Raw genomic sequence first — 16,604 nt, forward strand, 5'->3', positions numbered from 1 at the left:
GAAAAGATCGCACTTTTGAGTTAAGTTTTTTGCCATATGATCAAGCTTCTAATTTGAAATTACCGCTCAAAATACAGTGCCAACTACTGTTAAAAGCATTGGCAACTTATTTTACCTGTTTTATGTTTTTATGGAAATTGAAAATATCATTTATTCTATACCTGTAGGTTCTTTTCAAAATTATAAATAAGCGAGATAATCGTTGAACCCTCTCAATCACCAAAAAGTTGACATATTTACACATATTTAAATTTTTTTCACACATCTTCCACAAAATTGTAAATGAACTAATTTTCTAATTTTTCGACTAATTTTTGTTTCGAATTCTGTTTTAACATCTGAGAAAATTTTGATAAACTGTGACAGTGTCACTTAAAAATCTAAAACTATTTCATCTTAACAGTGGATTGGCGGTTATGACGTCATAACTCCAACTTAAAATGGAAATAACTTTAGTTAGAGAGCAGATACAGAAAAACCGTTTTCACTACTGTAATAACTAGTGATAAGCGTTTTCAGCACTGTCATTGAAAACAAAGTTGTTTTTTAAATTGTCAATGTATTTAAGCATAGAAGGAAATTTGACGTAAAAATTTCAAATTTTGTCTAAAATAGCTAAATTTTAGATAGTAATCTTTTTTGGAGAAGTAGATAATTACAAGAGTTTTCCAATGATACCAAACTTAATGGGAATATCGTTAATACTTTCAGAGTAATTGACAAATAAACCGAAAATCTACTAAAATTTCAACAGTATTGTTTGGCGGTTATGACGTCATAATTTCAACCTTAAATGAAAATAACTTGAGTTAGAGAGTAGATACAGAATAACGGTTTTCACTACTGTAATAACTAGTGATAAACGGTTTCAGTACAGTCATTGAAAACAAAGTTGTTTTTTAAATTGCCAATGCCTTTAAGCTTAGAAGAAAATTTGACGTGAAAATTTCAAAATTTGTCTAAAATAGCAAAGTTTAAGATAGTAATCTTTTTTAGAAACATAAATAATTAAAACAGTTTTCCAATGATATCGAACTTAATGGGAATTTCGATACTACTTTCAGAGTAATTGGCAAATAAACCAAAAATCTAACAAAATTTCAAAAAATTTGAAAATATCGGAAACATCAAAAATACCTAAACTAAGTGCAGTCTTAGTCCAAGAGTTCTACAAAAGTGCAGAAACGTGATTTAATTTGGTTAAGACATTGCAGAAATGCGGAAAAACTTTTTTTAAACTTGCAAAATAAAATAAAAATCTTTATTCAAAATAAATATTACAAGTAAGTGTTTTCGTTGATTTCGCCTGGCGGCGCCAACGCAGTCCTCAACTTCTCCCAAAAAACCTTCTGCTTCTTCTCATCTTCATCCCACTGAAGATAGATCCTAGTTTTAAGCAAATACTTCAAAGTCGGTGTCATATATGTCTCATTGACCGGTCCTAACTTTATCAAAATCAAACTATCATCAACATATTGTCCATTCTCATCTTGAAAGAACAGGCGATGGTGTTCAGCAATCTGACTTTCCCAACGACACCACTGCGATTTGGCGTAGGAATTACTAATCAAAAGTAGTGTTTTGCGACTTTTAGCCACACTTTCGAGCACATTCTCCGAAATCATTGTCCCAACTTCAAAATCACGCTCATAAACGCAAAGCTTGATATAAGGAGGGTAGTTTTCGAGCATTGTGACCAAACGAATTACGAAATTTCGGTCCTCACTACTGTACGAAACAAACGCGTCATAGAGATAATTAACGTGACCCTGAGGTGTGTCACGATGTCTGATTTTGTGGTTTCGGCTCAAGTGGAGGCGGGTGAGGAAAAGCCAATATCTCAAGTGCCACCGAAAATAATACAATACCACAACAAAACTGGAGATCAACAAGAATACAAAAACTGTTGGCAATATGAAAATTAGTAAATTGTGACAGTCTGGCTTCTCACTCAGGAACTCTTTTATGGTTAAACCGGTTGTAGAATCAGGGAAGAAACACAAAGTGATTTCATTTTCAATCAGTTTCATGATTTTTGGATCATCCCATGCAAAACTGCAATCACAAGTGAAGGGATTTTCCGAAAGTTCTAAACTAAACAAACGATTTAAATCCCGTACCATGGCAGGAGTCAAATACGTTATTTTATTTCCCCCAAGATTCACATCCCTCAGGTGCGTATTTGTTGCAAAAATCGGCTCAAACCACGGCTTTATGTTATTCTGGGACAAATCAAGCGTTTGCAACTTGACTAGACCTTCAAAATTCGGTAAAATCATCAATTTGTTTCTCTCCAAACCTAAATGGACCAGATTTTTCAAACTTTTGAACGCATTTGTAACAAATTTTATGCCACAACCGCCCAAAAGAAGCACCTCCAAGTTGTCCAAACCGTCAAAAATACCACTTTCAAGGGTCAAGGGGTGGTTAACAACAAACGGGTTATTTTCAAGGTTTAGAAATACTAGTTTTGATAGGTTGCTAAAAGTGCCATTGGAAATTCGGTGAATTGTTGCACTTTTTAACCCTAAAATTCTCAAATTTTCAAGGCCGGTGAAACTCGAATTGTAAAGTGCTTGGATTATGTTGAAACTCAAGTCGAGTTGGAGGAGGTTTTTCATGTGGTTAAACTTCTCACCAAATAGGGAAAAATATGAGTGTTTGTTGTTCACATTTCCCGAGTTTTGTTTAACTTCAAAACATGATAATTTTTCAAGGAGAACACCATCCGGGATCGAATTTAACCTATTTCCGCTTAAAAGTAGCGTTTTTAAGTTTGGGAACCCAACAAACGCATTGCTAGTGATATTCAGAGCGAGGACCTCTTGCAAATCCAAAGTCTGTATTTTGGGCATCAAGGGAAAAGTGTCTGACTTAATCACTTCGAACTGGTTTTTTGCCAGTGATAAAAAACTGATGTTTGTTTTGGCGATCGCATCAAGTAATAGTCTCGAGTTATTTTTCTTTAAACCGATTGAGTACAAGTTGAGGGACTTTAGCGTCGTCCCGTCAAGCGCTTTGGCAAGACTTGAGATATTCAAGCTGTTTTCACCAAGCCTCAAAACCGTGAGATTCCTCAAATGTGTGAAAGCTTGAGCTTCGATGTTCTCTATTTGGCACAAAATCATGTTAAGTTCGTACAAATAACTATTTCCCAAAACAGCAAAATCACTGTTGTCGATTGTACTAAACTGGTTTTCGCTCAAATCCAATTTCCGCAATTTGGGTAAATTGACCAAAACCGGCGTGATTTGGGCCACTTTCGTGAAGGCATTTTTCACAAGTAGCAAGTGTCTGAGACTGGTTAAGCCATCGAAACACCCAGCTTCCAAAATTTTCAAATTTGCGTTGAAGGAAATGCAAAGTTTTTGTAATTTTTTCATGTGTAAGAAACTCCCCGCCAAAATTCGAGTCAAGTTGTAATTCCCTTCAATTGTCAGTGCTTCCAAGTGCGTTAAAATGGTCAAATCTCCCGGTTTAATTTCGGGAATTCGGGACGCCTTCAGCCAGAAAGTCTTGGTCGAGATTGTGATATTCCGCGGAAATGTTCGACAGTTGAGACGTCCGTAGCAAAACGAGTAACTGGCTGGAAATGCCCGACACTCGCAGCCACTAAACTCGTCTTCTCCGAGCAAAATCGAGCCGGTTTCGTTCACTTGGGTCATCGTAGGTTTTTGCCAAATGGGTGGACAGTAATTTTCAGAGCAAGTGGAGGCCAGGCATGCGAGTAATATGAAAATCCGCATCCTGAAACGATACAAATAAACATTCAGTGTTTTAATTTTATGGGCAATACAGAAGTACAAAACAAAAAAAAGGAATAATTTTTAACAAAAAAAAAATACACATCAACGTATTGACGTAATTTAAATTATCAACAGTTACCCTCATATTATTACGACACTCGCCTACGGCTCGTTATAATATGTAATAATAATAATAATAATACCTAATAATCAAATAAAAATAAACCTTTGCTGAAAAAAAAATTAAATATACAAATTATGTGAGGAGAAGTCTATCTGAAGGCTATACAACTCCAACACCAAAGTAATAAAAAAATACTTATACAGGGTGTCCCAGCGAGTTGGTAAAGTCTATTAGTCACTTATAAATGTTAGAAAAGTAATAACTTTGTTTTTTTAAGCCATGGATGCTAATCTCCAGCCTTACCTAAAATTATTTTTAAATATGCAGTGTGCTTCGGAAATGAGCTACAATAATACATACTTACATTTTTTTTTACATGAAACACCCTAAATTTTTTTGCACTTTTAGATGTAGCTTTTAAAAGCAATGATTTTGACCAAAACTTTTATTGTTTGACTTTGCATAATTCCTGAAATATTTTATTTTATTTTTTAAAAACAAGCTCTTTTTAAAAATGTGGAACTCAGAAACTGGGAGTCCTAGAAAAGTTGGACTTTCACCACTTTAAAGAAGAGAGTTCAAACTTAAATCCTGTATCAGTTGATTGGCACAATGCAATGAGGAACGTAAATAATTTAAGAAGTTTGTTAAAAGTTAAAAAACTTAAAAAAGTTAAATGGAACACCATATTTATTGTTTTTACTTCTCAAAGATAATTATCTGTCCAAAAACATAAAGTTTAGCAAATACCTAAAAATAATAATTACAAAGATATTTGAATTTAAAAAACAAAATGCAAATTAGCCTTGTTTTTTTTTTTCAAGCAAAATGTTGACAGCGTCAGTGCCATTATTAAAGTCGGATAGAAAATAATTTTTTTTTGTTGGTTACATTTTAAGTCTTTTTTTATATCTAAATGCTAGATTATAAACACTATTATTTTAAAACACGTTTCCTATAGCAACGAGTTTTCACTATTTTAAAACACGCGTCCCATAGCAACGTGTTTTAAATTAAAATGTTCCAACAAAAAAATTTCAATAATACTTATGCGAAAACGCTTAAAGTCCTCGGGTGCAACCTGCATACGCTTGTTTCATAACTACAGCCTTCGAACTTTAAGCTTGTGCTTTCGCACTCATATACAGGGTATATATGAAAGTATAAATACAGTTGAATACTTTCAAATCGGTTTAAATGAGATCCTTGAAATTTGGGGAACAGTTAAAAGTGTTTAAATTCTATCATCTGAAAGCTTTTTCAAATTTTTATCGTCATCTATTTTTAAAATACAAAGCTAATTTGATTTTTTTAATGACACGAAGAGTCAAATTTAATCATTAAAAAATTTTTTTTCGGAATTCAATGATGTAACATAATACCCACCTTTACTTTTAATAAAAAGTAAGAAAATTATAATTCAAAAATTTTCTGGAATAGTAAAAGTAAGTGAGCTTTGAAAACACTGTTATTAGCGATATCTCTCACTTGTATATTAGATAAAAATTAAACTTGGGTGCAATAATTATAGTTTAATAAAAGTACATTTAAGTAAAACTTTGCGAAAAAAATTTCCATGTTGCTTTATCATGGAGACAGAAAGCCAAAATTAGTGGAAATCATTTTGAACACCTCTTGAATCATAAAAATCAAGTATTTTGTGTTTAATTTTTTTTATTAAAAAAGGTTATTTTAACAATTATTTTTTAACTTTTACTTATTTTTGGTCTATTTTGAAATAGCAAAGAGCTAACGATAGATAAAGACAGCATTTCCAAGGCTAACAAAATTTTAGATTTATAAAAATTTTCTAATTTTTTTTGAGTTTCGATTAAATTAAGGTATGCATGTGTTATACCACAGAACACAGAAAAAAATGCTCTTCTCTTAAGTGCGCGATAAGATTGCCCCACCTAGTACTACTGTAGATGATGCTACTGTATATATTTTTGACAATATAGTCGATTTAACAAGAAAAAATTTCAAGGTCAAAAAGCCACTGTCATTGTCAAAATCATATGATGGCAGTACCTTTGCCCATGACAGCACCCAGTACCTTAGGATTACCGATCTTAGATAAACAATTGTCTTCAAACACCTCCTTACCGCTCTTGATAATTAATATATTATTTCTTTACTGAAATAATCTTGCAGTTTGAGAATTTTTGACAGCGTATTCCAATGCTTTTAATGTGTATTTTTTAATATAGGGCATAAGAGGCATGTCCCAAGTTAAAAAATATTCCTGTATGTATTATGCTGTGCATAATTATTTAAATACACTATTCTGAAAGTCAGGCCGAGGCTAGTTTTAGAGTTAGAAAAAGACAATACTCACTCATGAGTTAATAAATGGGTCCATTTCACTGCACTATCATCAATCACATCACTTTTATAGTTAGAATCCAAAGACAGTTCATTTAGCACTACATATTTTACGTCTATTCGCTAACGTGTACGTTAAACAAATAAGTTTCTCCTTCGAGTGGCAATCGGCCTCGTCTACCGTTGGAGATACCGCAAATTAATTAAATTTTATTTGAATTTGTTGTGTGGTTGGGTGGTTTTGTATGAAACTTATATGGATCGAGGCCGGATCTGGATAAAGAAGTTCGTCGTACCTACTTCCTATAACATTGGCTTAGGCTATAGCTTCATCGTGGACTGAATTTTAAGTTGGATATACCGAACAATGGGTTAGTTGAACAAAACTCGTTCCCCACTTACGTTCAAATTATTTTAGTTTAGTTTCAGCGACGCAAAAATATTTCAAATGTTAGATAGGTACGTTAAAATATGCGACATTTTATCTATTTGTCAAGAAAATAATAATCATCACAAATATTTAAACACATATTTCGCGTTGGCGACATTCTTGGAAATATCCATGTAGTGACATCCTGTTTCGAATGATAAACAATAATATGTGATACAAATCGCTCCGAAGATGACAACTTGCTTGACGAAACGGGTAAACGATTCAGAAAACGTTCGGTGTTTCAAGTAGCTAATGCTAAAATATGTTTCTCTATTATAAATTTTTACAAGATCTTTCCACAGTACTATGTCTATTTAAAAATTATGTAAAATTTGAAATATTACTGCGGAATATGCAGTAGTTCCCAGCTTTACGAACGATTTTAATAAGACGTTGTAAGTTTTTTACTTTTATGGTATTTTAACATTTTTGGTAAAATGTAACGTGTAAAAAAACGAGTTGAATCGAAAAAGTTGTATTTTATTTTCGAGCATTTACTATTTTTTCTATATGTAATTTTTCAATAAAACTTTCGCAGATTTACTTACTATTTTCGTTGTGGTAGAAACCAACTATTTAAACAATTGTTGCTATAAATATAAAAATAATACAAAGTAATTATTAAACATTGATCGTCTCGTTTGCACAAAAAAAAGGAGAAAAACAGAGAAAATATACTATAGGTGTTCACGTGGTAAAATTAACACCCCAAGGGTGCGTGCATGCTGCATAGGTAACTTTTTTCTATGTAACCTATCAGTTTGGATTTTTTTAAACGGTAGATCTTACAATAAGGCACATTCTAAAAATATTTTAATTTAAATACAGTGTGTTCCAAAATAAAATGCTCAACTAAGTTCTGTTTTTTCAAATAAAAATTCCAAATTTTTCTTACATTTTTGAAATCGTGACCAAATTGTCCATATAACGCATCCGCTTTCTTAGAAATATCTGTCATAGTTTTTGACTTATGTCATTTTGTGTGAAAATAGCGTCATGCATCGACCCACAAAAAATTCATAATTTCAGAACCATTCAAGATAACTCAACTAACTTTTTTCCACTGGATTTTCGAAGCTTCAGCGCATCATTTGCAATAAAAACGAACTCGGGTTCAATATTCCATCGCCTGCTACGATCTTCTGAAAATGACTAACTACAAAAAGCAATAACTCGATTTTTTTTAATGCAACACCCTATATTTAATTGCATCGTTTTTTGTCGTCATAGGGTTTATGGGGTCTAATTAGTCAAATTCAAAAATTTTTTGCGAAATAAAAAACATTGGTGGTTTTTTCGAAAGAAAAGGATTGAGTAGGCCGTTATCGTAAAATTTATCATTTATCATTCCCAAATTATTTTGAAATAAGTATCTTTTACCAAATTTTAAAGTTTAATAGAAGTTTTAATAGAAATACAAGTACATTACAAAGAAAACAATTTTATTAGACTTTATAAAACCAGGGAGGTAAGACGAACAGAAAACAATGTAAAAAAAAATGAAAATAAATATAAATATAAACAAATGCTTCAATAAGTCACCATCGTATTCTACACAAGCTGCCATTCTTCTAGTAAGTGAGCCCTTTCTCAAAAGTTTTACATCGTTTCTATGTGTCACACTTTCCAGTTTTTATAAAGACTACTAGAATTGTTTCCTTGTAACGTACACCTGTTTCTAATAAAATTTACAATTTGTTGAAAAATATTCTTTTAAGAATGATATAAACATATAGAATTTTATGACAACGGACTACTCGATCCTTTATTTTTTCGAAAAATCCTCCAATACTTTTTATTTTGCAAAAATATTACAAATTTTACAAATTAGACCCCACAAACCTTATACCGACAGAAAGCTCTTACAAAATGCCATTCAATGATGCAATAAAATATGGGGTGTTCCATTTGAAAAAATCGAGTTATTGCTATTTGCATTTTTAGAAAATCGTAATAGGCGATGTAATGTCCATTGCAAGTTCGTTTTCATTGTAGAAGATGCGCTAAAGCTTAAGAAAATGAATAGTAAAAAATTTGTTTAAGTTATTTTAAATGGTTCTGAAGTTATAAATTTTTCTGAAGGTCTTTACACAACGCTATTTTCACAAATAAATTGACATAAGTCAAAATCCATGACAGATAACTCTATTCGGAAGTAAAATTACCGTTGGGGGCGCCACTGAGCTAGGTTGAAAACAGTAACCATAAATGACGGGAAAATGTTTATTCGGATATTTTGAATGTTGTACAAATTTTGGGGCTTCACAATTATTACATTGCCTATGCGGAATGGTTATTGCATCTTTGATGCAAGAAACTTATGTTGACAAATGAGAGATGACGAGGAAAACACGAATAACGAATGACTGTTTGGTTCACTTTCTTTATTGGAAAATTATTACAAAGACATTGAAAAGCCTACCTTTTGGCATAATTTACGTTTAAATGTATCAGCAATTGTTAATCTTTATTGTAGTTTTGTAGATTTACCGCAGCATTTCATGATTTTTTCAGTGGAAAATTCTAACCTAAAATTCACTAATTTATTGGTTTCTTGAGCCAAACTTTGTGTTCGCTGTGATCCATTACTTATAATCTTTAATTAGACAACTGTTTGATAACACTTTGTAATCAAAATTTAAATATTTTTCACTTTTTATCCACTTTTAAGTTCCAACAATAAACACTTTATACCACGAAAAACTATAGAACCAAAGTCAACGCTAGTATTTACCACCACGTACTTTTAAAGTAATTCTTTCTATTGTAAGTAATTAACACTGTACACGCAAAATTGTTGAACAATTCATTAAATGTCAGTTAAATGTGGCATTACCAAAATTTCTTTACTGTTTTCGACATAGTTCAAAAATCATCACCAGAGGGCGATTAGTTAATTTTATTTCCGAATAAAACCATAAAACCGGGTGTGTTATACTGACACTTTAGTTACGATTTCAAAAATGTAACAAAAATTTGGGGTGTCAATTAAAAAAAAACATAACATAGTTAGGTATTTTATTTTAGAACAGCCCTATATACAAATTCGCCTTAACCTCATGAATTCTGGGATTCGAAATGATGTTAAAATAGATTGATATTTTGGAGCGTTCCGTTCATTAAAACATTTAAAACGATAAATTATATGCAGGTACTATGTACTATTTGCTTTTTGCCGAAAAAAACTGTCTTTTGTAAAAAAGGTAAAAAAGAGAGGCTGCTAAAGTTTCTCGAAAGTAAAATATTGAAACAAAATTAATTTAACACATTCATTCTTTGCACGATATAAAAAAATGTCGTTATGTTGATTGCCTAATGAATAGTGACATGGTTCGTCCATGTTGGCAAAACCGAACATAAATTGTACTTTGCTTTTAATTTTTAACCGGTCTAAAAGTTATTTTTTGTGCATAATCTGGTCTATTATAGGATTATTCACACAAGACTAAATTAAAATATACTGCACTGACCGTGGGTGAGCTTTGTAATTTCGAATTAATTGGAAATCAAAGCACAGAAAGTTAATTCAGTTGCATTTATTCAATAATTACAAAGACAAACCGTAACCATGTACTCAAACAAAATTTTCATCATCCTAATTTCAGAACTAGTCTTTAGGAAAATTGCAGTTTTGGTAAACACGAATTTTACTTTTTCTTTTTGCCGCTGTTGTGCAACCTACTTTGTTAAACCATAACTCCCCCAGAAATAAAAGCTTTGCGAATAAAGAAAAATATTTATTTGATCCAAAGTAACAAACTAGTAACAGAAAATAAACAATATCCTAAGCGGTTTATTAGAATCGGACAATTATTTGAAAACATTAACCTTAAAATTAATACCATTGTCCGTTTTAAATGCATCAATATTATGGAAAGTGCAATAATTTTTCACATTTTTAAAACAATTTCTACTATTTATTTCCATCTTCTTTGCGCAAAGTTTGCTGGCCACTAATCTAATACCTTCCGTAGAAGGATCTTGAATCTCAACTTCAAATTTGTACTGGTGTGGAAAGTAACCAATCGCTTGCACAGTAAAATAATAAGTGAATGACCCTTTTTTAAAGTTTAACAGAAAACAAAGTTTGTAAAATTTTATTACCCTGTAGTAGGTTGATCCTTCTTGAAACTTTTCTGAAATTACAGTATTATTTTCGTACAAATATTCAGGATGCTTGTTTTCTATGTGTTCCAGTATTTGTTTTTTTGTTCCTTTCCATAAGCAATTTAAGGTGGTTTGATTAAACGGACATAACAGATCACTCATTTCACACGAGTCGTTATGCTCATTGATTAGTTCACACTTTGAGGCAAAAGTACAACCGTTTCGTTTATACTTGCAAGGATAAGTTAGTAAACTAGCTAATCCATCAAGGCTAATATTTCTAGTGGGCGCTGATCTTTTGCAAGAGTTACAACCGTGATTTTCCCTACACTCTGAACAAACAACATTCGATTTTTCCGTACAGTAATGAATCGGTGGGACAGCGTAATTTGAACACTTTATACACTTCAAAAGCGTGAGCATTTTTTCATCAACTTTGGTGTTTTTTTGGTTAAGTTTCTTAATCATTAATTTCCCAACAGCCATACTAGTAACACACATTATTGCTTCAAGTCTAATTTCACCCATCTTGTAATTTGCTTCTAGACTTGAATCAAAATCACCTGACACCGTATTATTTTCGCCCTTAATTTCTAATCGGCATAAAAACTGTTGATTGCCTAGATCATGTTTGCTTCTGTACAATGCAAACTTCAATAATTTGCGTTCCAAATCGAAACTTCTTTTGAAAATCAACAGAACTTTTTCAAATTCTATCACATTCACAAAATTTCCGGAACCAGTCAAGCTCAACTCGAATTTGCCATTTTCAAGCACCAAATCAGAATGTTCATCCAGACAGTGGTGTAACAATTCAGTTCTTGGCCCTTGCCACTTGCACGCCACTGATTCGTCCAAAGGACAGGGAACTACCCGGAACTCGCAGTTGTCTTCATGTTCCGGTATTTCTCCAGGAGGGAATTTATCGCAACATCCTTGAGGTTGGTAACGGCATGGAAAGGCCACAAATTGGGCCAAAGCTTCGTAGGAGACGTTTCGAATCGAATTGTTCTTCGAAGGGCACCTTCCACATAACGTTTCTTCTTGGGTTAACATCACGGGGAAGTAAGACAAGTAGTTTTTGCACGAGGTGCATCTTACGTATATTTGGTTAATTGACTCGCTCGAAGATAAAGTGCGGAAATCCATTCTTTGAACGATATTAAGAAGAATAACAAAAACAATATTGTTGAAATACTTACATAAAATGCCAGATGAATGTTTTTAAAAAAAAACACAAAAGAAATGTAAACACGAGGAATTGTACGTAGTTTAATTTAATCACCAACCGATCTGCAGTCTAAAACTGAACTCAATGCAATTTCCTAAATTAAAAAAGTCCATCCTATGGAAAGAAATGTAACAGAGAGGGTATGATGATGAAGTTCTTACATAATGTGCCACAGATGTGTTGATGTTTTTTTTTAAATAATAGGTACACGTGGGGGAATCTGTTTTGCCAACACAAAAATAATCATGGTGAATGGTGAAATTCCCTAAGTTTGTTGACTAGACTAGTAGTTTTGGTTGACAAAAAAATTATACCTGCGTGCAGGTCTCAAATATTGCGCCCCTGATTAAAATAGTAGTTAAAAATTACTAAGATAAATAAATAAAAGCAACTGTTTATTTTTAAAATACTTTAAAATAGTGTATTTATACAAACATTATAAAGAATATCTCACCCCTGTAAACCCGCCCGGCTAGCAAGGGGATGAACTCAGACCGCAGCAATAAATCTTTCAGGTCTAACCACCAAAAAATATTCCTTCGAAGGTTTCATCGGCTTCAAAACACGATTTCGTACTGTTAGGTACCCTTTATACTGTCTTGCAACCAGTTTAGTGAAGATTAGTAGAGTCTAAAATGTTACTTCTGGGCCAGGACATTTGACGTCTTAAAAATCAAGGCAGAATCCTACAAATTTAGCTGTTTGCCCAAAAGCAAACAACCGAATAGGGCCTAAAACCTCTCAAAAATCATTAATTTTTATCCACCCCAAAAGTTGCCAAATATGTGTAGACCACCAAAGATTGGGCACACGAAAAAACCGTTAAAATCTCCCAAAATAATGGAAAATTATCTCAAGAACGCCCTAAAAAACTAACAAAATACCTTGTTTTTACGCACCCCAAAACGGCTTTTTACTTCTGGACCAGGACAATTGGCGTCTTAAAAATCAAGGTAGAATCTTACAAATTTGACTGTTTTCCCAAAAGTCAACAACTAAAAAAGGCCTAAGATCACTCAAAATGCATTAATTTTTATCCACCCCAAAAGTATTCAAATATGTGTAGACCACCAAAAATTGGGCACATGAAAAAACAGGGTAGATTTCTACAAATTTGTTGTTTTTCTAAAAGTAAACATAAGAAAAAGATCTAAAAAACTTACATTTTAGACACCCCAAAAATAGCTCTTCATTTCTGGACCAAGCCAATTGGCGCATGCAAAAATTGTTAAATCTCTAAATTTCACATACCTTAAAACAGCTTTTCATTTCTAGACCTAGCCTATTGGCGCATGGAAAAAATCAATGAAAAACAACTTAAAGCGACTTAAAATCCTCGACACTCCAAGTAAAATTACCTACTTTAAAAACCAGGAAAAACCTTTATAAATTCCCTAGTTTTTAGATACCCCAAAAATAGCTTTTCATTTCTGGACCAAGCCAATTGGTGCATGGCAAAGGTGAGACGCCAAATGTCCTGGCCCAGAAGTAACATTTTAGACTCTACTAAGATTGACTAAAATAAAATATGATAGAATAATGCAGTTGGGGACAGACAACGATTAACCTGCAGTAAAATGCAAAATAGAGTTTCCTCGGAAAAAGATGTTTTTCTACAATCGCTATCTAAGATAAATATTCGCGCTTCTAGTTAGCAACGCAAAATGCTTCATATAGGAATATGGAAGAACTGCAATGCTGTTTATTTCCTTTTGTGCAATTGCTTTTTTTTATTGTGCACAGTAAACATTATTATTATTAATTATTATTATTATTATTGTTATTATTATTATTATTATTATTATTATTATTATTATTATTATTATGTTCATCTTTTTAGTAACATCTACATTAGATAGATTAGAATCATATTCGTACCATTCGTTGATAGAATGGAAAAAAAATCGTGGTGAAATGATTAACTTTTGGCAGCCACTGTTGTAAGTTTTTAACAATTTAATACTTAGTATTAATTAAATAGACGGAGGGTTTATAAAAGAATGTAGGATCTCAGGTGGTTCTGGAATTTGAATTTGCGGCATTTAATTATTTTGTTTCTAAGAAATTTCTGAAAAGAATTAATTTTTATCTACTCAGGTAACCAGTAAAACCAAATTTTTCATTTACTAATATTGTTCGTTTTTTTCTAGAAAGAAGCGGCAAACTTTTAATACCAACTACGATCCTACATTCATTTATAGACATATTGTATATTTCTGTGTAGGTATTAGCTGTTTCAAATCTATAAAAAGGCCAACGTCGCTTTTATCTCAAAATTAACTGGTATAAATTATTCACGCACTTGAAGGAAATAATAGCTAATGTAATTTACAGTTTCAATGAGAGATCTATTCATTAATAACTATTTTACAATTTTATCAATCGTATTTAAGAATTTAATGTGATGAAATGCGACGTTGGTGTTTTTATGGTTTTGAAACAGCTAATAGTGTCTTGCGACTTTTGTACATTAAGCGCAGACCTCCTAATATGGTGTGAAACACGTATATGCGTTATCAATACACTACTTTTGAAATCCATAATCCAAGAACAAATAAGTGGTAAAGCTGTTTAAAAAAAAATAAGAAAAAAGCAAAGTATATAAAAATTGTATATTTGAACGAAATAACAAAAGCAAAAATAAGTCAATGTTTGTATTACTAAAGGATCTCCTTAACCATTAAGTGCTAGATGCTAGATTACTTGAAAACAGTTATCTTAAATTTAGTAATATTATTCCTTTCAAATGCATTAATGTCGTGAAAAGTGCAATAATTGTCCCTATTTACAAAATAATATCTACTACGTAAACTCATCTTCTTTTTACAAAGCTTGTTGGCTAATAATCTAATGCCTTTTCTAGAAGGATATTGAATTTCAATTTCAAATTTGTATTGGTGAGGAAGGAAACCAATTGCCTGCACGGTAAAATAAAGAATGGATGACTCTTTCCTAAAGTTTAACAGAAAACAAAGTTTGGGCAATTGAATTATCCTGTAGTAGGTTGTTTCTTCTTTAAGTTTCAGTGAAATTACACTGTTATTTTCAAACAAATACTCAGAGTGATTGTTTTCTATGTGTTCGAACACTTGTTTTTGTGTTCCTTTCCATAAGCATTTTAAGTTAGTTTGTTTAAACGGACATAACAAATCACTCATTTCACATGAGTCGTTATGCTTACTGATCTTCCCGCATATAGACGTAAAAGTACAACCGTTTCGTTTATACTTGCAAGGATAAGTTAGTAAACTTGCCATTCCATCAAGACTAAAATTTCTAGTAGGTTCTGATGTCTGACAAGAGACACAATCATGATCTACCTTACACTCAGAACATACAACGTTCGATTTTTCCGTGCAGTAGTAAATCGGTGGAATTGCGTAGTCCGAACATTTTATACACTTCAAAAGTGAGAGCATTTCTTCATCAACTTGTGAGTTTTTTTCTATAGATTTCTCGATAGTTAATTTCCCAACAGCTACATTGGTAACACATACTATTGGCTCAAGCTGAATTTTTGTCATATTGCAGTTTTCTTCAAAGCTTGAGTCAAAATCACATAACATCGTATTTTTTGCTCCCTTAATTTCTAATCGGCATGAAAAATGTTCATTTCCTAGATCATGTTTACTTCTGTACAGTACAAATTTCAATAGTTTGCGCTCAGAATGAAAATTTCTTTTGAAAATCAACAAAACATTTTCGTGTCCTAAGATATTCACAAAATTTTCGGAACATGTCAAGTCCAACTCAAATTCCCCATTTTCAAGCACCAAATCGGAATGTTCATCCAAACAGTGTTGTAACAATTCTGTTCTTGGTCCTTGCCATTCGCACGCCACTGATTCATCCAAAGGACAAGGAATTACCCGAAACTTACAGTTCTCCTCATGTCCGGGTATTTCCCCCGGAAGGAATTCATCGCAACATCCTTGAGGTTGGTAACGGCATGGAAAGGGCAAAAACTGGGCTAAAGCTTCAAATGAAAAGTTTCGAATTGAATTGTCCTTTGCAGGACACCTTCCACATAACGTTTCTTCTTGGGTTAACATCACGGGGAAGTAAGACAAGTAGTTTTTGCACGAGGTGCATCTTATTTGGTTAATGGAGTCGCTTGAAGACAAAGTGTGGAAGTCCATTCTTTGAAAATGTATTATGAAGGGCAACAGAAACTGTGTAAAGTTAAAAATGCTTACGTTATTAGCCAGTAGTGGTAGATGCAGCGACGTCTTATTTTAAGGAAATGAAAATAAGATACGGAATCAACGGAAATGCAATTGGTGGAATAATCATTGCCAATCCACCTGCTGGAATTCCCTAAATTGGGATGTCGGTCGTGCTTTTGGTTATTTAAGCTATAGAAAGTTGTTGTTAGGTTGGTAGCTAGGTCTAGTGCGGTGCTAATAATCTTTCTCTTATAAACCTCATTTTTTGTAAATTAATTGTCAGTGTCAAAAATTTTGGAATTATGTTGGAACCCTGCCACATTGACATAGACGACTAATTTTAAATGGAGTTGCCAACGTTGAAACAATTTGAAAATTGATTTTAATTCCGAATGGACTTTAGCAACCAGTAATTTTATATACGTGCTGATTCTTTTAGAGCCTATATTACAAACTTTTTAACTTCTAACAT

General features: G+C 32.5%; 2 protein-coding genes and 1 non-coding gene across 6 annotated transcripts; all 3 read right to left on the minus strand.

The window, feature by feature from the left end:
• Positions 1-1,247: 1,247 nt before the first annotated feature.
• Positions 1,248-6,653, minus strand: LOC662131 (toll-like receptor 2). 2 transcript variants are annotated; one of them, XM_064357429.1, is made up of 2 exons: positions 6,209-6,653; positions 1,248-3,747 (listed from the first exon to the last, which is right to left on the minus strand). In XM_064357429.1, the coding sequence occupies exon 2, from the start codon at positions 3,744-3,746 to the stop codon at positions 1,278-1,280; it is 2,469 nt and encodes an 822-aa protein (XP_064213499.1). In that variant the 5' UTR covers position 3,747; positions 6,209-6,653; the 3' UTR covers positions 1,248-1,277. The 2 variants fall into 2 exon arrangements, with proteins under 2 accessions (XP_064213499.1, XP_064213500.1); XM_064357430.1 differs by lacking the exon at positions 6,209-6,653 and adding an exon at positions 5,977-5,995.
• A 3,697-nt stretch (positions 6,654-10,350) lies between these two features.
• Positions 10,351-12,262, minus strand: LOC103313791 (uncharacterized). 3 transcript variants are annotated; one of them, XM_015982387.2, is made up of 3 exons: positions 12,128-12,262; positions 11,938-12,080; positions 10,351-11,885 (listed from the first exon to the last, which is right to left on the minus strand). In XM_015982387.2, the coding sequence occupies exon 3, from the start codon at positions 11,882-11,884 to the stop codon at positions 10,439-10,441; it is 1,446 nt and encodes a 481-aa protein (XP_015837873.1). In that variant the 5' UTR covers position 11,885; positions 11,938-12,080; positions 12,128-12,262; the 3' UTR covers positions 10,351-10,438. The 3 variants fall into 3 exon arrangements, with proteins under 3 accessions (XP_015837873.1, XP_015837874.1, XP_015837875.1); XM_015982388.2 differs by having other exon boundaries at positions 11,938-12,035; positions 12,128-12,222; XM_015982389.2 differs by having other exon boundaries at positions 11,938-12,041; positions 12,128-12,178.
• Positions 12,263-14,564: 2,302 nt separating this feature from the next.
• Positions 14,565-16,373, minus strand: LOC103313760 (uncharacterized). Its single transcript, XR_010334689.1, has 2 exons — positions 16,163-16,373; positions 14,565-16,106 (listed from the first exon to the last, which is right to left on the minus strand). It is a non-coding gene; the product is annotated as an uncharacterized LOC103313760 (transcript).
• Positions 16,374-16,604: the final 231 nt, after the last annotated feature.

The sequence above is a fragment of the Tribolium castaneum genome, chromosome 6, assembly GCF_031307605.1.
Source record: "Tribolium castaneum strain GA2 chromosome 6, icTriCast1.1, whole genome shotgun sequence".
NCBI classification, from domain to species: domain Eukaryota; kingdom Metazoa; phylum Arthropoda; class Insecta; order Coleoptera; family Tenebrionidae; genus Tribolium; species Tribolium castaneum.